This window comes from Panthera pardus, unplaced genomic scaffold, assembly GCF_024362965.1.
Source record: "Panthera pardus isolate Hobbes unplaced genomic scaffold, ASM2436296v1 HiC_scaffold_24, whole genome shotgun sequence".
Lineage (NCBI taxonomy): Eukaryota > Metazoa > Chordata > Mammalia > Carnivora > Felidae > Panthera > Panthera pardus.
Genome location: NW_026526810.1, coordinates 29,362,403 through 29,382,894, shown reverse-complemented (window position 1 = coordinate 29,382,894; position 20,492 = coordinate 29,362,403). Strand labels below are relative to the sequence as shown.

General features: G+C 50.8%; 1 protein-coding gene across 5 annotated transcripts in view; it reads right to left on the bottom strand.

Annotated features, from left to right (window-relative positions):
* The window catches only part of ANP32A (acidic nuclear phosphoprotein 32 family member A), a 40,325-nt gene that overhangs the window by 16,917 nt on the left and 2,916 nt on the right, over positions 1 to 20,492 (bottom strand). The window contains exon 1 of one of the 5 annotated variants that reach the window (XM_053888914.1): positions 20,226 to 20,327. The exons of 3 other annotated variants lie outside the window; for them this stretch is intronic. In XM_053888914.1, coding sequence (XP_053744889.1) covers positions 20,226 to 20,312 — 87 coding nt within the window. In that variant the 5' untranslated portion in view covers positions 20,313 to 20,327. Of the gene's footprint in view, positions 1 to 19,398; positions 19,423 to 20,225; positions 20,328 to 20,492 lie in introns of those variants that run through there. One more of the 5 variants, XM_053888916.1, reaches the window with a different exon arrangement.

Below are 20,492 nucleotides of genomic sequence, written 5' to 3'. Positions count from 1 at the left end.
CCATGAGGAGATTGAAGGGGAAGGCCCAGAGAGCAGAGGGGTAAATCCTGACCAATCTCCTAAAACGCTGCTTTGATCATGTCCTATCACGTCCCGTCACTCCTGGTCCACAGACTTTCATGGCCACAGGGACTGCAAAGCCGGAGAAGGATTCCCAGCCCCCCAGCCATCAGTGCTCCTGGACCAAAAACCCTGTGCCTCTTCCCAAGGCAGCTTGTCCCCACCTCACCTCTCTGCCAGCCTCCCTGCCCTGCAGCAAACACGGTGGCACCACCTGGCATTTCTTCCCTATATGACAGTTTACAAAGTGCTTCCCCAGGCATCACTGCATTGAATACTCAGACAACCGGAATTCTACTCATCCTACTCGTCTCCCAGGGAAAGTGCTCCTTCCACCAGGGTCCTCTGAGAGCTGCTGCTCGGCCACAGAGGGCATCTGGCAGTTCTTCTTCCTGTGATCTTTTCTCCAAACACAAGCTTACCAAGGGCTGAGGTCTCAGTGTTCCCCGCTGGTGCCCTGCCCAGAGGGGCTGGCTTTCAGTAAATACTTGCTAAATGGTCAAACTGGAACGGGTCACTGAAGCTAGAGCAAAGAATGGAGTGGGGGGGGGGGGGGGGGTGGTGATGGCTCTGAAGAATCTTCTAGATTCTAAAAGGCTAACTAATCCCTAATTCACTTTCCTTTTTTTAAATTTTATTATTATGTTTATTTATTTTGAGAGAGAGAGACAGAGTGTGAGTGGGGGAGGGGCAGAGAGAGACAGAGACACAGAATCTGAAGCAGGCTCCAGGCTCTGAGCTGCCAGCACAGAGCCCGACGTGGGGCTCGAACCCATGAGTGAGATCATGACCTGAGTCGAAGTCGGACACTCAACCAACCGACTGAATCACCCAGGCGCCTCCCTAATTCACTCTCTTTAAAAAAAACTTTTTTTCTTAAGGTTTATTCATTTCTCAGAGACAGAGAGACAGAGCGTGAGCGGGGGAGGCACAGAGAGAGAGGGAGACACAGAATCTGAAACAGGCTCCAGGCTCTGAGTTGTCAGCACAGAGCCTGATGTGGGGCCCGAACTCACAGACCGCGAGATCATGACCTGAGCTGAAGTCGGACACTTAACCGACTGAGCCACCCAGGCGCCCCCCCCCCAATTCACTTTCTGAAGCAAACCATCCCATTAGTTCCACTCCTAGACAAATCAACAAGCATGGCTTCCTGGGCCCTCTGTCCCAGCTGCCTGATGTGGTTGATCTGGACTCCTGAAATCAGATTCAGGGACTGTCAGCCTGGCTGACAGCAGGGGCACCTGTGGACAGCAGGGGCAGTCTGATGTGGAAATGCCACTGGAGTCCTCAGGTCAGCAGAGTCCAAAAAGAGGGCAGTGGGCCCAGTGTGGACCTTGACTGCTACCCACTCCCTGTGGACCCCCAAGTGGAAGAATGGTCTGCAAAACAAAAGTTAATTCACTTCCTCAGATCCACGAGCTGGCAGGTCAACCCTCTGCCCAGCCCAGCCCAGCAGCACAGCCCATCTGAGAAGACACCTCACTACCCAGACTCAGACTCAGAGGCTGGGACGCGCGTCTCACAGCCTCTGGACGTGCCTCAGCCAAATTTGCAGCTGGCTATTAAAAAGTACATCACAGAACCAAAGGACCCCATCATCACCACCTCTAGGGAACCACCGATCCTCTCCAGCTCCTCAGGCAACTGATGAAGCTCTGTGAAAACCAACCCAGTGACTCACCCAAGGTCACACAGCCCATTACGGAATCAGACCTTGGGCTGTTCTCAATTCTCCCACACCCTAAAGCACAGGCCTCTCCGTGATGAACTCCTGGAAGCAAGAGGAAACAAAGGAGGAAAAAGAAAACAGCTGTGAGGAAAAGAGCCCCATGCCTGAACCTGGCCCTCCTCCCTCCCTCCCTCCCGCCTCCACACACACACACACACACACACACACACACACACACACACACACACCCAGCAGGACCGGAAATGCCGAAGAGGCAAAGAAAGGCTCAGTGGCCTCAGAGTCGAAACTCTCGACCTTGGCCTCCTTCCCTGCCACCTCTACCCAAAATGACAGTGGCATTGGCAATGACAGAAACAGAGCAAGTAGTGCGGTGTGGAAGGCCTCATGTCCAACCACCAATAGGAAACCGCTGATTTGGGCAGAAATGGGAACCCATCATGCAGAAGAGCCTAAAGCTGGGGGCTGAAAGTTTTTTCTATCCAAGGCCACAAAGCAAATTAGCCAAGGGTCACACATGAGAAGCAATTTAATCTCCGTTCTTTCTCCTTGAGAAAAATGGGACACGTGCACCTTAGCCTAAGCCTGTAAATGAAAGGCTATGGTAAAAGTATTTGCAATGGAAATGCTGAGAAGTAAGTGTTAGCTCCCCCTGTCTACTAAGTGGGAGGGCAGGGATGGGAGCAATGGCAGGAGGGAGAGGGAGGGAGGGGGAAGCGAGGGGTGGGCGGGAGATGGAAGGCAGAGGGACAGACAGACACTGAGGAAAAGACACAGGCAGTCAAAGGCAGGAGAAAGAATAAAGTTGAAGGCTCTGCACGTTTTGCTTTACTTCCAGAGTTCCACCCTCTTCACGTAGATTTTGAAGACAGAACTTTATTCATGTTTACTATCTTTTAAGATAGGGGACAGGGTGGGGCACCTGGGTGGCTCAGTCAGTTGAGTGCCCAACTTCAGCTACGGGCATGATCTTGCAAGTTCATGAGTTCGAGTCCCAGGTCAGGCTCCGTACTTACAGCTCAGAGCCTAGAGCCTGCTTTGGATTCTGTGTCTCCCTCTCTCTCTGCCCCTCCCCTGCTCACACTCACTCTCTCTCTCTCTCTCAAGAATAAACATTAAAAAAAAATAAAAATAAAATAAGGTACAGGGGCACCTGGGTGGCTCAGTGGATAGAGTGTCCGAATTCAGTTCAGGTCATGATCTCATGGTTCTTGAGTTCAAGCCCCGCATCGGGCTGGCTGCTGTCAGCTTAGACACTGCTTTGGATTTTCTCTGCCCACCCCCCACACACCCATCTCTCTGTCCCTTCCCTCTTGCACTCTCTCTCTCAAAAATACATCTTAAAAAAAATTTTTTTTTAAATGCCCGAAGCCAAAACCAAAAACAAACCCTTATAATAACCTTTATGATTCTTGAAGAGTCCGAGAGGGGCTCAACGACTAGAGACAATGTAAAAGTGAACCGAATGCGTTCTGTCTCCCAGACGAGGTCATCCCAAGGCTGTGCTGACAGCAACAGGTCAACAAGGACCGAGGCTCCTTGGGCAGGGTCTCTATATACACTCTGCTCCGACGGGACTAAATCTTGAATTCTGAAACTTGAGGCAGAACAAACTTGAGGAAGCACCCAGGGTGGGAAGGCCCCTGACAACGGTGGCACCGGGAGAACCATCAAAGGGACCGGTGATGTTTTGGCCGGAGGGTGGGGGAGAGCCTTTCGACAGCCATCTTTTTCCAACTATCTTGAAGGAGTGTCCTGTGCACACAGAAGTGCGTTTATTCCGTGCTCTCCTGTGCTTCGAGAACGAAGATCAGTGTGCAGGAATTACAATGAGGCAGTTTTCGGCCCCACGTAAACTATGAGAGTGTTTAAATCATTACAACTGTCCCAGAAAAGAATAGGCTGCTCTGAAAAAAAAAAAACAAAAACAAACCAGTGAGCGGTCTCCCTAAGCATACAAATCAGAGGCCTCTAAGTGACCGTCTGCAGAGGGCTCTAAACAGGGCTGAACAATTATTAAATGGAGTGATATTGTATGATGAAGCGCGCAGAGAGACAAGCCTTGGGTCTTTTCGCCTTTACAAAAGAGGCTATGATTTGCTTCTTTCCTCTTTAAAGAAGTGTTACTTGTTTAGGCCACAGGGCAATTTACAATTTACCTGTTCAATACTGTGTACAGAGTATCTATTAGATGCTGGGCACCTGTGCTAGGCAGACGTTAGGGATACCGTGCAAAGCCCAACTTGCCAGGCTTCGTGGGCTCGCACATCGGAGGGGACGGGGGTGAGGCAGGAAAGCGATCAATGTAGTCTGTATGTAATATGAACAGACACCATAAAGAGAAAACAGCAGTAGTGGGGAGGGATGCCACTTTCCTATCCAAGGGAGTTTCCAGTGGGGACTTGAAGCCACGGAAAGAGCTTTTCAGGTAGAGGGAGGGAACAGCCAGGGCAGAGACCCTGAGCGGGGAGCATGTGTGGCTCTTCTGGGAAAGAGGATGACAGAATTTGTGGAAGAAGGGAAGGAAAAGAAGAGGAAGCGGTGGCAGGAGAAAGGGGTGGCGAGAAGGATGCTGTCACATCCACCCTTACACACGCCTGGGACATTCTGCACCTAACTTGTGGCAGGGTGGTGGGTTTCACAGGCAGTGGAGGTCCGAACTGTTGGGACCACAGCAAAGGGGGTTAAGACCCAATGTGTGACCATAAGCCTGAGGTTTCCACTGCCCTTCCATAAAAGCGAACAGTGAAGGAGGCTTACTGAGGACTGTGCTCAGCTGACTGTTTCCAGGTAGAGACTGGCCCACACCACACACCTCCGGGAAATCTCCTGTGGCGGAATGTTCTGCTTACGAGCGTCTGGGCTCATGAAGAGCATCACAGAAAATCTGGTTTAGTTCCAGGCTCTACCACTTAGGAACTGTGTGGCTTTCGTTGGGCAAGACTTCACTGAGACTCCATTTCCTCATCTGTGAAATGGGGAGAATCCCTCCCAACCCCACACGTCTGAGGGACCAGATGAGGTAAACTGTGCAGCCCTGGACGGTATGAGGAGGAATTTTACACTCAAGTTTCTCACCCAAGACTTCACACTCCGGAGAGCAGAGATGAGATGTTATGTAGCTCTGACTCCCCCACGCTGCCTTGCACTTAGCTCTCAATTAATGTTTGCTGAACTGAAAAGCATTAAAAATAACCTGGGAAAACATTCTGCCATTTTTTTTCCTTCCTATTAAACTGCAGCACTTTGCCAGAAAGCTCCAGAACAGTCTCTCTTCACTGTAATCCTCCTGTTTGAGGGAAGAACCAACTGAGTCACACCAGGGCAGGGTGTTCAGAGGATAAACTGCCAGGCACGGGGACAGGAACAAGGCCCAGACCTCGGCAGAGGGCTCCTTGCTCTCTGCCTCGCCCCGGCCTTTCTCAAACAGCCAGAGCTGATCCAGGTCGAGGCCACCAACAGAAGGGACTGCAGACCTAGGACCAGGTCAGTGTCTCCTGGAAAAGCCCACAAAAGTCAGAGATACACACAATATACACAACGTGATGAAACCTTGCTCTAATCCAATCGCCTCGTTGTTCGGATGGGGAGACGGGTTGCCCGGACAGACAAAATAGCGAGTCCAAAGTGACTTCCATTATTTTTTTTCTTTTTACTTTTTTGAAGAAGTTAACATTCATTCTCATGGTTTCAAAACCAAACAGCAGGGGCGACTGGGTGGCTCAGTCGACTAGGCGACCAGCTCTTGACTTCAGCTTGGGTCATGATCACACAGTTCATGGATTCGAGCCCCACATCAGGCTCTATGCTGCCAGGGTGGAGCCTGCTTGGGATTCTCTCTCTCTCTCTCTCTCTCTCTCTCTCTCTCTCTCTCTCTCTGCCCCTTCCCTGCTCATGTGCTCCCTTTCTCAAAATAAATACTTAAAAAAAAAAAAAAAAGCATAGGATAAGCAGTCAATTCTCCCTCCCATCCTGCCTAGTTAACCATCCCACCCATTAAGTATATCCTTCTAGAATTTGTTTACACATACACAAATTCAAAACCTTATTTTTCTCCCCTTTACCCAAAACTAGTGCATATTAGCATATTATATACTGATCTTTGCCTTTTTTTGTTTTCGTTTTCCATGAAGTTCATGTGACATAGTACACAAAAACCTTTCTTGTTTCTTATTTGCACCGTTTGGAATGTGCCATCATTTTTCTTCACCGGGCCCTTATTGATGAGTATTTGGGTCGCTTCCAATCCTTTTCTACATTAATGTTGCAATTCAGATAAACGGGTACGTATGTCATTTTGTGTTCATCCCACTTATTAACCAAAGAGCTGGAATCAGATCCTACTTCTGACCCACAGAGCAGCTGTCCTGGAGCCTCGGAGTCCTACAATGGAAAGGCTTCACCACTGCACCTGTGTGGACAAGTTACTTCCCCTCTGCTCGTTCGACAACGCTTAGAGCCTACCAAAAACGCCAAGATGGCACCGCACCAGGCACCAGGGACCCAATGATAAAGGTGTCCTTGCCCTCTGCCCCCAGATTGGCCAGTCTGGAGGGAAAAGCAGAAGGGACTGTTAGGACACATGGGGGCAGTTCGGCGTGCCTTGAGGGCCATCTAACCTCAGGGGGCCAGTTTCCCTGTCTGGTAATGGGTGTCCACATGCATACCTTAGGGGTGTTCTTGAGGATCAAAAAAGTGTTGTTTGCCAAACACCGAGCTGGACACAAGGCTTGCAGTAGGTGCTCTGTAAGGGGGCAGCCTGACTCCTTTCCCAGAAGGGGTCCTGCCGATGGCCAGGCTGCAAGGGGTTCCAGGGAAAACACGCCGCCAGGCCCGTTCCACAACCTCCTACGCTCTCTCCTTACTCGAGGTCAGAATACGCTGCTGTGCGGTTTTTGAGGCAGCACCTAAGCCCCTAATTGTCTTAGCCTACTTTTACCGGAAAAGAATTTGGTCTTCCCCCACTTCTCAGACCCTCTTTAGTACTCTGAGGCACCCTAGGTAGGCTTCTCATCTGTGCGCCCAGGCCCTCGTGGTCGAAGAATGTCAGAAACACGGAGACGTGCAAACAAGACTGGCACAGAAAGGCAAAGGAAGGCACGTGGAGAGCGGATTTTGCTGGGATTTCCCCGACGATGCAAAAAAATCACTTAAGGGGAAAAATCCGAAGGAGGGGTGCCTGGGCAGCTCAGTTGGTTAAGTGTCCGACTTCGGATCAGGTCGTGATCTCACAGTTCGTGAGTTCGAGACCTGTGTCCGGCTCTGTGGAGCCTGCCTGGGATATTCTCTCTTTCCCTCTCTCTCTGCCCTTGGCCTGCACGCTCTCTCTCTCTCTCAAAATAAATAAATAAACTGAAAAAAAATCCATGGGAGAAAAATCACTGAACCTCACATTTACTTCATTCACTTTGATGTGTTCCATATCACAATAAAATATATATTTTAAAAAAAAAATTTTTTTTTTAATGTTTTTTTTGAGACAGAGACAGAGCATGAAAGGGGCAGGGTCAGAGAGAGAGAGGGAGACACAGAATCCAAAGCAGGCTCCAGGCTCTGAGCTGTCAGCACAGAGCCCGACGCGGGGCTTGAACTCACGGACCGTGAGATCATGACCTGAGCCAAAGTCGGACGCTTAACCGACTGAGCCACCCAGGCGCCCCTAAAATATATATTTTTTAAACCAGATATGTTGGCATCATATGTCCATCCTCCTAGGGAAGACAAATGCAGCAGATTTTATAGAAAAGAGAAAGAAATGAAAGTCAGGAATCTAGAGCATTCTCATATTATCAGCAGCCCCAAAGTGGCTGGGAAGATGGGGGAAATCACAGTTAAGATTTGAGGCTATGTGCACAGCTCTGAAGTCAATGACCTGGCTTTGCACCCAAGCACAGCTCCTCAGTAAGATGTGACCTTGAGCTAGTTGCTAAACTAGCTTTCTGAGCCTCAGCTCCCTCATCTGTTAAAGTGGGAATAATCCCACTCAGCTTGTAGCATTTTTTTATACAGATTAAATAAGAACAAATATGGTATCTGGCACACAGCTACTCAACGGTTAAAAGCAAACAAAACACATAAAAAGATACTACATTTTTCTCAATATTTAGTAAAAGGATGAAAACCTAGCTCCTCCTTTTCAGAAGCCCAAACCAGAACAGTGGTCATCAAATTTATCCAGCCCCCCTAATACTGGGAAGCCGTTTCCCTAACAGGCTAATTAATGAAGTCTTACTTCACCAAAAGCTCCTTTCAAATTCACGCAGGACACCTTCTTCTAGATGAAAACTATCAGCCAATTAAGGCTCTTCCTGGTCCTTGGGAGAAGACATGGGTCAGGGCTGGTTCTCTGACCTGATTTTACAGTGTGTTTCTCCCTGAAAGTAAGCCTGGGGGGAGTGGGGGCGGGGGGCTCTGAGTCCTGCCTCACCATCTTGGGTCAGAGGTAAGGGCAGGGTCTCCCTAGCCCACCCAAAGGCACCTGGCCCCTCAAACCAGGGTGGGAGGGCTAGATGGAATCCAAAACGTAGCAATGGGACCTTCCAAGAAATTCTGCCATTTCAGAAAGAACACGAAAAATCCCACTTAGAGGTGCCAGGGTGGCTCAGTGGGTTAAGCGTCCAACTTCGGCTCAGGTCATGGTCTCGCGGTCTGTGGGTTCGAGCCCCATGTCTGGCTCTATGCTGACAGCTCAGAGCCCAGAGCCTGCTTCAGATTCTGTGTCTCCCTCTCTCTCTGTTCCTCCCCCACTCGCACTGTATCTCTCAAAAATGAATAAATGTTAAAAAAGAAAGAAAGAAAGAGAGAAAGAGAGAGAAAGAAAAAGAAAGAAAGAAAGAAAAAGAAAGAAAGAAAGAAAGAAAGAAAGAAAGAAAGAAAGAAAGAAAGAAAGAAAGAAAGAAAGAAAGAAAAAAGGCAGGGAGAGACCAACACCAGGTGGTCAGCCCTTGCCCAGAGGGCTCACTAGCGGTTACAAGATGTGTTTAAACTTTGTGCCCCCCACCCTCTGACTCACACAGCCATAAATGAGAAAATAAATCTGCTATTGTTAGTAAACGCAAATTTGCAAGTACAGATCTTTCAAAGCCGGAGCCTTAAGAAAATAATAAGACCTTCTGGGATGAAAAGGCGGGGTGGGGGGGGGCGGTCAGCTGGCCTGGGGAAATGACTAACGCTGGTGTGAGCAGAGTACTGGCCACTTATGTTTTGTCCCACTCTTCTATCACATCATCTTTCCTACTTATCACCTCACGAATCTGCACCTTAACCTCGCTGGGCCTCGACTTGCTCGTCAGCAGGATGATTCGTAGGTACTCTGAGATCAGATACTTTAGGTTCTGGTTCACGGGGGCCAGATGTCCAGTGTAGGTTACCGAGTGATTGCTCAAATGCCACCTCATCAGAGAGGCCCTCCGGGATCACACACCCCCTTTAGCACAGCTCTGTCTTCTCGGGGCTTAGCACACAGGCATCGTGACTCTTTACCGACCACCTCCCTCAATGGAATGGGAGCACCGCATGGGCAGCGCAGATGAGAAGTTTGTCTAGTTCACCTGCATCATGCAGAATGCCTACCCAGTGCACAGTGGTCATTCAATCAATATGTGAAATTGATGCATTGAATGACCCCTCCACAGTATTTGCTATCTGCAGAAATCACCCTCATAACTCTGGTGAACATCAGACGCTAGCCGGCCAAGTGCTGTTTATCACCAGAGACATCTGTGGCCGTCATAAGCCTCCCAGGGCTACTAACGAAGCATCTGCCCGAGACGAGTCTGGTTTGCCAGTACAGTGGGCACCTTGCAGACCAGGATCCCGACCTTGCTGGAGTCTATGGCCCCTGGTCAAACTCACAGATGCATTTGCACTTCCACTTTAGACACTCCCCTGTGGCCACTCCTGGCAGTGACCACACTGGCCGCTGGGACTGAGGGAAGGTTCCCAAGTGCCTACAGAGGCCAAATGCCTGCCCTGAACCACGTACTCCTTCACTGTTAAGAGGAGAGCATTCCACTTCTGCTGCCACGACCGCAGCTCCTCCACCTCCACCCAGAACAGCAGCCTTAGAGGGAGGGCCCTGCTCTGGGAGAAGCCTCCCGAGACTCACAGAGCACACCTAAAAGGACAGACACACCAGCTCTACACAGGCACATCTGCAACAGAGCCGCAAACTAGACGGGGGCTAGGAGCACAGCCACTCATCATGGCGGCAGGCCAACCTCTGCAGAGAGGATTCTCCAAGCCTTCCAGACAAAGCTGAGGAGCTGTACCAAAGTGCATGCCTGCCCACCCTTCCCAGGCTGCACCCAGGGTGCACCCGAATCTCCGTAGGGAAAAGGAGACAGGCAGAAATGGCAGGAACGCCCCGGGTGACTGTGATGGCCAATTCCCGGCCCTCCATATGGAACAGGCCCCTGTGCCAGAACAGACAGATCCTTCCCACAGGCAGCTAGGCGGGAGGCTGGAGACACATGACATCATCACAGAGCCTTCCTGGGGCCCCCAGCTGCAGGGGAGCTGCCCCGGTCTCTGCAAACCCTCAGGTCTCTGCAAACCCTCAACGCCACCCTCAGGCAGGGGGAATAAAGAGACACGAACCTGACCCCACAGAGAGCTGAGCCACAGTGGACGTGAGGTGCCATGGAAATTAGCGCAGAGGAGAGCACAGCTGGAAGTCCTGGGGACTTCTGCATCTTGACATCACCTGGGAGGAGGGACATGAATCGCACCCTTTCGTCCGGGTCAGTAGAGGAAGACTTCCTGGAGGAGGCCCATCGGGAGCTGTCTGAACGAAAAAGGCCTGACTGAGGCACACCTGGGGTCCTGCAGCCAGGAGGGGAGTTTGAGAGGCAGGAGGGCCTGCGGACAGAGCAAGTGCTCCAGAAAAGAGAAGCCAGGCAGAGAGCCCAGTCACCCCTACTCCACAGGGAGAGGGAGGCCCTGGGGCAGGGGTGTCTGCAGCTTGCAAGCAAGCAAGCAAGCATTCGGGCTGTCTCTTGCCCGGGGCTCCTCCAGCCCCCTCCCACCTGCTTGAGCAGCTCCAGGGGAGGCCTCCTTCTGGGACAGGCAAAGACAGCTCTCCCCAAAATTGCTCCGGCCACACACAGGCTCAGACACCTCAGAGCAAGGGCCTTCTTCAGACAGGCTGCCCCCTCCCCAACCCGGTTCAAACACTCCTTCAAGCCTGGGCTGGTTAGAATCCACTAGCTTTCAGGGGCTATCCGCGACCCACACCCGGCACAAACATTTCTTTCGGTCCTGACAACAAGCCGGCGTTATTGTCAGTCACCATTTTACAGACGAGGTAGCTGAGGCTCAAACCTGCTGGGTGTGCTCTAACAGTGGAGTCAGCGGCTCGGGCCCTGCCCGAGATACCCGACTGCTTGGCCCTGGGGTCCCGTCCTCCTTACATAAAGGTCCCCTGGAGATCAAGGAAGGGCCAAGTGCAGTCTTGCTCAAGAAACCTCACTCGACAGACACTCCAGTAGCAGCCCCGTGAGGTCCAGGTTCACGTGCGAGTGTGATGAGCCGGAACGTAGGCCCGTGAGGGGGCCAGGCCAAGGACCAGAGCCCGGCACCCCGGCGGCGGGGGGATTCTGGACCCCTCTTTCCCCTTCCCCATTTTCCTTCCTCCATTTTCCTCGTCCTTTACCTCCACTTACTTTACTTCCTCCTACCTGCTGTGGAGTTCTGCACCCTGCCTCAATGTGGCGGTTCCCAACTGTGCCTTAGAGCCCCCTTTAGAGCAGTCTAAAAATACACTGACTGGGCACCACCCTCGGAGACTGATTCTGTAGCTGGGTAGAGCCTGGGAATTTCTTAAAATGCTCCCCTGGTGGTTCTGATACACAGCTGGGGTTGAAATCTGCCTTTCTAGCCACATGCATTCTTTCCCCTGTCCATGCTCTATCTCCCCAACCCCACCACAGAAACCATAATTCCACTGGTCTGCAACCCACTCCCCACCCAGCTCGTGTACCACCCCCCTCCCCCGCCCCCCTTCCCCCAATCCAGAACATAGGAACTGCATTCACTAAATTCAAGCTGCTACCCAGATACTTACGTGGCATTCACAGAACTCCCTGCATCGTTCTGGATGCTGGGCATACAGGCCGTGTCAGTGAAAGTGGGCTCCCCTCACCCTCCCTTCACAGCCACGCCATTTGGGCCTGCTGGGGAGGCCAGCAGCTACAGAAAAGTTGGTTACATAATGGGGGATGAGGGCCTCCACGGGATGCATGCCCCTGAAGAAATCTGTAATCCTTTTAAATTTACTATTACAGGTTCTTGCTTCAACCCGCCCCCTACGCACGCGCGCACACACGCACACACACGCACACACAAGCACACACACGCACACACACGCACACTCTCTCTCTCTTCCTCTCTCACCACCACCCCCCCACCCCCGACTTCTGAGGGACGCAGCAGAATCCAGTGACCTGGCCCTTCTGGACACTTCTGACGGCACAGTCCCAGCACAATGTTGCTCACGGAGACACCACAGGCCTTTCTCGTCCAGACTTCACTCTGGCCCTCCATTCCTGTTCTTCCAGCCCGCAGCAGAACCCTGCCTTTTCCTTATTCCCAGCCGGAGGACAACTAGGGGGGAAAGCCTCCTCACTCCCACTCTGCTAATGGAATCCTCTCACCTCAGACATGTCTGAGCCTCACAAGACATCTGCAGAACAGCCCAGGGGGTTGCCTTCGCCGGACCCTACGGGATGGCCTGAGAGGACTCTGGTGGGTCTGTGCACACGGCCTAAGCAGACAGCACCTACTAACACAGAGCAACGGATGCTTCCTCTGCTGGGGATCTCAGGCAGAACCCTGCACCTTCCCTGCTTGTCAAAGAAGGGTAAAGAATGCTCTTCACCCCTAACCCATCACACACCAGGGCTGGGAAGTTCTGAGTAAGGAAAGAGTGCTTGGTAAGGTACAGGCATTTCTTGTATGGCATGAACTTTCGTGACCAAATTAAAAATAAAATAAGTCACAGAGTAGAGCGGTAGTCTCCTAATACAATCCACTGACATGCAGGAAGGAACTATTTGGACCTTGAAAAATACTTTTGTGTTTTATCAGTTTTTTGGTGTTCTGCTTTGCTGTGTGTGAATAATCCACTAAACTAAAAGGCAGACAAACTAGGGCTGAGGTTCAGATGTAAAAACCGGAAAAATCAGAGAAGCACAGGGCGCTAAGAAAGTGTGAATCACCCACTCAGAGGAAGAGCTCACACTCACCCAGGGGAGAGCTGGAGGGGAGTGGGTTGGTGGGCAAAAAACCCTACATTGTTTCTGATGCTTTGTTTCAGGGGCTTGTGCTTGGCTTTCCAGAAGGCGATGAAAATGACAAGAACACGCAAGGACCCTGGTTTCCTCATTCACCTTCATTTCTAGAATGCCCACCATGTGCCGAGTGCGGTGCTGCGCTCCGAGAGCACACAGTGACGTGTACCAAAAGCAGGGCCTTTAAATCATGCGGCTACACAGGGGGACAGAGATGCTAATTAAAACACTCACATTCGGGAATGTATAATTACCAACTGAAGCACTGTGAAGGAAATTTCTGTAAGAGTTTCATAACAAAAGAACCAGACCCAGGGCTGAGGAGGGTGGAGGGTGAGGGAGCTGGTGGAGACAATTAGATGCGAAGTCGGTGATGGTGGCTGTTATGGCCTGGAGTAGATATGCAGGAATAAAGGCGGTGAGTGAGGCCAGCGCCGTGGCAAGGCGGTGAGGGAAACGATGAGGGCAACCAGTGGCCAGTCCCTGCAGAATCTTCTCCTAAGAACACCACGTATTTGAAGCGCGGCGACACAATTACATCCGCGTTTCGGCGAGAGCATGCTGGCTCAAGTCTGAAGCGTGGCTCGAGGGGGCTGTTGATGCAGGGACATCAGCTGGCAGGGAGTAGAGGATGGTATTGCGAATAGACAGGACTCGTGACGGATAGAAGGTCGCGGCGCATCTAGGGGAGGACGGAGGTTACAGAGGTCATGGGTTCTTTCTTGGGCATTTGCTTGTGGGGTGATTTGGGGACACTCAGGTGGAGACATCGGGTGGGTCCCGAGCTTAGCCAGGAGTCCAGGGCGGGGACGCACACCTCAGTCACAGAGTGAGCACGGTCCTTTCAGCTGTCGGTGCGGGAGGACACCACATGGTGTGGAGGGAATGCAGACCGAGAGGGCCCAAGGCCCGACCGGGCAAAATGCTTCGTGGCCACAGAGAGGAGGGCAAGGGACACTAGAAACGAGGAGTGACCAGAGCGGTAGGAGACATACTGGAGAAAGGGAGCGCGGGAGGGAACACGTTTCATGAAGGTCAAGGGTGCAAATGCTGCTGAGGAGTGATGTAGAAGACGACAGTGAAGTCTCTTTAGAGCTGTTTAGGAAGCAAAGCAGACGGAGGAGGGTTGAGGTGTGAGAGAAGTGAGGGAATGGAGAAGGTGGTTCTAGACAACTCAGGAAGTCTGACTGTAAATGGGAAGACAGAGCTAGGCAGCAGCCACGGTGACACAGAATCAAGTGAGGTTTTCTGCTGGCTGGAAGATGGGAGAAACACCACAAGCTTGAAAAGGTCCGAAGGAGAGGAGCGGCTTAGGTGCCCAGGGCGAAACACCGAGGACACCTGAGCTGGGCACAGATTCCGGCTAGGCATTTCTTAGGAAACCAGGCGTCACTTTTCCATGAAGAAGGCAGGGGTGGCCAGCAAGGGGGCAGGCTGGGAGGGCGGTGAGGAACAGTGCCGTCACCCCGTCCGGGGGAGAGAGAGAGTGGTGACCTTACCCTCTGCACAGACTACCTGGGACCCATGGCTGGAGCTGCTCCGTGATGGTTAGTTGTGCAGCTATACTCACATCCAGAAGCCACGCGTTTACTACTGAATTGCTTGCTCGTGGGGAAAAGACTTCTGCCAAGTTAAGAATCTCTAGCTTCTAACCTCTTTTCTCACTGAAACGAACGTTACTTTTTTATATAATGTGTGTTGTTAATGTATGGGTTTTTTTTTTTTGTTTTTTGGTTTTTTTTAAAGCGAATGCCAACTATGCGGTTCCAGTGGGACAGAGCATAATACCAATGACAGCTCTGGTTTCCTGAGTGCTTACCGTGGGGTAGGTACTATCACATCGTCACGTTACAGAGACAAAAGGAGGGAGGCGCTGTGAGGTGAAGGGGCTTGCCCAAGTGCCATGGCTGGAAGTAGGGGAGACAGGATGCACCCCCCCAGGCAGGCTGGGTGGGAGCAGAAGCCAAAGGCACCCTCCTCACCCTCTCTCCTCCACACTGGAAAACATGGAAGCCAGGCCCCAGGCAACCTGCACAGTGTGTGGCACCTGAAGGATGGAAGGCACTGGGTGGTGAGCGTGGAGAGAAGGGGGTGGAGGAACAGGCTTGGCTGAGGGCCACTGGCACAACCAGGAACCTTGGAAGGCATCCACTTGAGGGTAGGAATTTAGGATAATGATTCCTTAATGCCATGAGAAGGTTTGGGGTGGGAAAGAGCTAGAACTAAGGAGAGAATGTGCAGTTGGAGAACATGGGACCCAGGGACAAGCGGTTTTTGTTTTTGTTTTTTTTTTTAGTTTTATTTATTTTGAGAGAGAGAGAGAGTCCAAGCAGGGGAGGGGGTGGGGGTAAAGAGGAGGATCTGAAGCAGGCTCTGTGCTGACAGCAGAGTCCGACGCGGAGCTCGGACTCACTGAGACCATGACCTGAGCCGAAGTCAGACATTAAAGGACTGGGCCACCCAGGCGCCCCTCGAGCTGGCTTAAAAGCTGGAGAAATCACTATTGACCCTCAACGGAGGGAGTTCACAAAGCTACACATGGCATTCCCTCATCCCCCCAAATCAAACCACCAAATATTTGAGTGCGAAGGAAGCTCAATATTCATCTTTTAATGTCTTTCAAACAATAACAACTGACGCGATCAATTAATGGGTCAAAGCCAGCACACTTTTTTTAACGAACAGAAATGTTTTACATGTAGTAAGGAAGCGTCTTGTCATTTGTTGGTAGAACATATGCACGTATATACCTACCGGGTAGTGGTGCAAAACATATCTGTACTGTTAGGATCAAGAAGTTTGAAAGCCACCAATCCAATTCAATACTCTCATTTTAGAGTGAAGGAGACAGAGAGGCCCCAAGAAGCCCAGCAACTTGTCCAAGTTAGTTAATAATAGCAAAACTGAGAACAGCACACAAGTCTTTAATAGCCCTCCGCTAATTTGCTCACCAAACCGGAATCTCCAAACGCAAATATCTCTGGGAAAGACAGCCTTGACTTTAATCCACATTAGGGTAAGTGATAGTGGAGGAGTAAGCTGATCTTTTAGATCTGCTGCCTAGGGCAAGTTCTGGTAGAGAAGATAGATGAGCGTCCCAGGGCAGCCGTGGGGCTAAAACAAAATAAATGCGAGTGGATACATGGGGGTTGCAGGGTGTGGCTCGCTGGGCACAAGACAGGGACTAGTGTGGGAGGGCAAAGATATTTTATCTTGTTTACAGTTTTTGTATGAACAAATATCATCAGGACAACTGGTTCTATGGAAGGAGGCTGTTTCCACGTCCGGGCAGGTGGCCCAGGGCCACGGGTGCTTGGCTCATCTTGTTTCAACAAATTTTATTAAATGACAAGTTCTGAGTAACAGGTGCCTTCGCAATTCTCCATCCCTGCCCAACTCCATCTCTTTAATGAAAACATCACTGTTGGGTATTTATCATGTGTACAATTGTATTTCAATGTAATGTTAAGATTCTAAGATTCAAAGTCGGGTCCCTTTTTCTCTGTATTCGTGGGAGGAAAGCGGTGGTGATGCGGAATGGGTGGAGCGCACTTCCCCAGGAGCCGAGACAACCAGCTAGGGCAGCGGGTGGGCAGGTCAAAATGGGGTGGGGAGACACGGCAGTACACATCTGTGAGGGAGTGGCCGCCTCTGGACAGCAGAGTAATGAGCCTCCTTTTCGTCTCAGAACTCAGGCCAAACAACTGGGCCAACCAAGCTCATGTGACCAGGGCTCCTCACCACTCAGCAACAAGCTCTGTGCTCCCCTCCCAGGCGGAGACACCAAGGTAGAGGGGGCAGGCACAGGGGGGAGGAGTCGCCTGATGAGTAGCCGATTCGATATCCATAAAGGGTCACTAACAGTCCCCGAGTTTTTTATTTCAACGTGGGATCATTCATTCGGACGGAGGGTCTGGGATGGCCAGCCCCCAAAGCTCAGTTAGGTGCCTGTATTACAAATAAAAAGGATTGTGTAAGTCTAGCATAAGTCACCTTGAGACGCTGGTGGTGCAAAAGCGGCCAAGACAGGGACCTGGGTCTGCAGTCCGCTGTCCTTAAAGCATACGCCAAAGTTGTGGGGACTGAGATTCCTCCCCTTGGATTTATCTCCTCCTCCCCTCAGCCTGGCCAGTCTTACTCCTGCTCCCTCTGCTCATTAGCTCGGGCACAAGTGGCTAGAGGTAGGAAGAAGGCTCTGAAACTCAAAGCCACTTTGTTGAGGGTGTGTTCCCCAGGAAACATGCATGGGGGAGGGGAGCAGCAGGGCAGGACCAGAGATTTCAGGATTATCTGTGGCTTTCAATGATCTGTGTTCTGAGGGTCTGATGTCAGCCATGGAGGACACAGCTGCTGCACCTTCTGCAGGCCTCAAAGCTCCGAGAAGACATTTGAAATTGAAGAGTAACCACAGAACTACAAGATACACAACACCCTTTTGAAATACGGAGTATGCAAGCTGAAGAATTTTAGTTGGTTACACAGAAGAACTTCTAGATAGAAGGGGCACTCAATTCTGAACTGGTAATGAGGACAATTTCTCTTCTGATGGAGGTTCTTGGACCAAAGCCAATTTCCACTAGGCATCAACTAGTTAAAGGGCACACACAAAAGAACTTGGAAACACTCCTAGAGCACCACCCAAATGAATGGTCTGCCACATGCTTAATAAAAATTTTAAGAATTAAAAACAATAAAATAAAAAAATCCAGATCCCAGCCCTCTCTTCCCCCAACTAAGAAAGGGATCACCAAGCTTTCTCTGTAAAGGGCCAGGTAGTAAACTTTACCTAGAGGCAAAACTAACAATACAACACAGGCACTTTTATAATGACAGAAAACAAATTTCCACAATTCTTTTATTGATGAAACTTAAGATCTGTAATAAATACAACTCGGGGGTCAGGGTAATGATGGTCTAACGAGACAAGTGGAATTCTTTTGGTGGGGGGGGATAACATTTCACATCATTGGAATTCAAAGTTAAGCGTTCCACATCATCAAATTGATTGCAGTATTTCTACGTACAGATTATTCTTAGCTCATGATAGCAAAACAGGCAGCTGACCCTGAATTTGACAGCACTTGTGCTAAACCAACATCTAGGGGTGCCAGGAATCTGCATTTTACATGCTCCCTAGGTGATTCTGATGATGGATGGGCCATGTTTGGGACGTGATGGACTAGACAACTCTCAAAGCCCCTAATTTCCAACCAAAGAGGCCTCTGGTTTTACAGTAGGAGGAGAACCCAACTCTGTTGCATACCGGGACCACCCTCACAACATGGAGGATGTCACACAGCTTTGCCTACCCTTAATTAGTCGTTAGGAGAGTTCAGTGAGATGATCCATGAATTGTTACTAGTATACCACATCTTAGGTAAGAGGACATGCCAATTCTCTTCAGTTTTTTGGATGCAGATGGTGACAAATAAAACCAGAAAATGCATTCCATGCAGGATCCCATACAAACCACTGCCTAAGAGTCTTCTCATTACTAAAATGTGTACCCCAACATCTAAAAGGACAGACTTATTTCAGCGTCAACAGATGTGATGTTCTAAACCAAACTCGGAAAGTGTATGGCTTCCCTCCTTAAAATGACAATTCAGAGCCCCCCGGTCCTGACCACCCACCTCAGTATCTTCAAGCAGGAGGCCGTCCAGGGTTCATTTCAATACCTTAAATGACAGGAAACTCAATCTCTCATGAGGTGGCACTATTTTAAAGCCAGAGAAGAAAAAGCTCTCCCCTTAGTGTCTGATCAAAAAAAAAAAATAAAAAGGTGCTTCAGGAGATGGAACAGAGAGTAAGATGATGAGTATGCAGACTGGCTGTGATAAGCTCTCTATGCCTCAATTTCCCTGTGTGTAATATGAGGATAATAACAGTACCTACACCTCACAGTGCTGCTGTGGGGACTAGATTAATTGATCTGTATAATCCACTTAGAATTGTGCCAGGCACAGCATGGTGCTGTGTAAGCACTCGCTATTATTATTGTTGTCGTGGTGGTTGTTGTTGTCCAGAACTGCAGAGAAGCTCAAAGTTGTGCTCTATTATCTCTCCAAGACCAACACTATCCCATATTGGGCACCTGACGGCCAGAACAAGCCAGTTTTGTCACTTACTCATTAGACCAGCTCACTAGTCCCCTTTCAAAGATGAGGAAATGAAGGTTTAAAGAGGAGGTTAGGTTACCTGCCCAAGATCACAGGGACAGGTTAACTTACCCTACCTCTTTTTGGCCAGAAGAATTCAAACGCAGAGGTCTGTGCAGCTCCAAAACCCACCTTCACTATGGAGCCCCCAGACTCAAAACTACCAGCAGCAGCAGCAATCCAGGAACAAAACATCACTGACCATGACCATCCGGAGCCCCAGCTCAATTTTCTGCCTGTGGATCCTTGGTTGGCTTGCATAAACTGGAGTTAATATCAGGCTACATGAACCCAATTAGGCAGTAGTCTGGAAAACATCATGCGACGTATTCCAAAGGTCAAAGTTAAACCTGGCTTCCTGGGCAGCCTTTGCCAGGCACTGCCATCAAAGCTAGTCTCATGCAGACACCAGAGTTTAACCAGAGAGGTGCTTAACCAGCACTGACATCGGCTTTTAAAAAGTCCCGGAGAGAAGCCAGAGACGTGACGCAGAAAGGCGGTCGGCAGAAAGACATCGCTTACTTTTTAAAAAAGCTAACCTTATTCCCTTCTCTTTTCGGTTTAGGGTTACTACCGTGAACTGCCTTCCCCAGGGCAAAAATAAAAGGGGGAGGGGCAGTGGAAAACTGGGGTGGAGGGGGGGCCTCCCCTCGCAGACTGCAGGGCGCTGTAACACCCACCTGAAACACGGGGCGCGACCTACCTTCCCGGAGAGCCCAGCCCCGGAGGGCGTTTCCCCAACACATCGACAACTCGTCCCTCCCGGGTAAGCGGCTGCTGTCCTTGGCTCCAGTCAGGGCCGCTGGAGTCGCGCGCGCCCCCCTCCCGAAAAAGAAACCTCATGTTTAATTTCTCCCCTGACCCTCCTATCAGTTTCTCCGAAAGAGCCAACACCCGGGCGACCAGTACGTCTTTAGGGCCACATTTAACTACGTCTGAAAACGCCAGCAGGAGGAAGGGCGAAACACTGGAAAGAAGAGGGGGTGGGGGAGGTAGGGAGAGCGATGGGGGGTGGGGGGGAGCACTTGCGGGGAGGATCGTCGCCCTCCCTGGGCGACCGCCGCCGCGACGCTCCAGCCAAGCCTCAGGCCGTTGTCTCGGGGAAGAAAACCCCATCGGGGCCCACAACACGACCGGGGGTCCCCGGAGCCGGCTTCCCCTGCTGCCTCCACGTCCGGGGCCGTCGGGGCGATGGCGCAAGACTCCGCACACCACCCCCACCATCCCCCCCCCCACACATACACAGCGACAACAGCCACGGTGACAAAATGGCAGCCCGGCGCCCGGCAGTCGTGC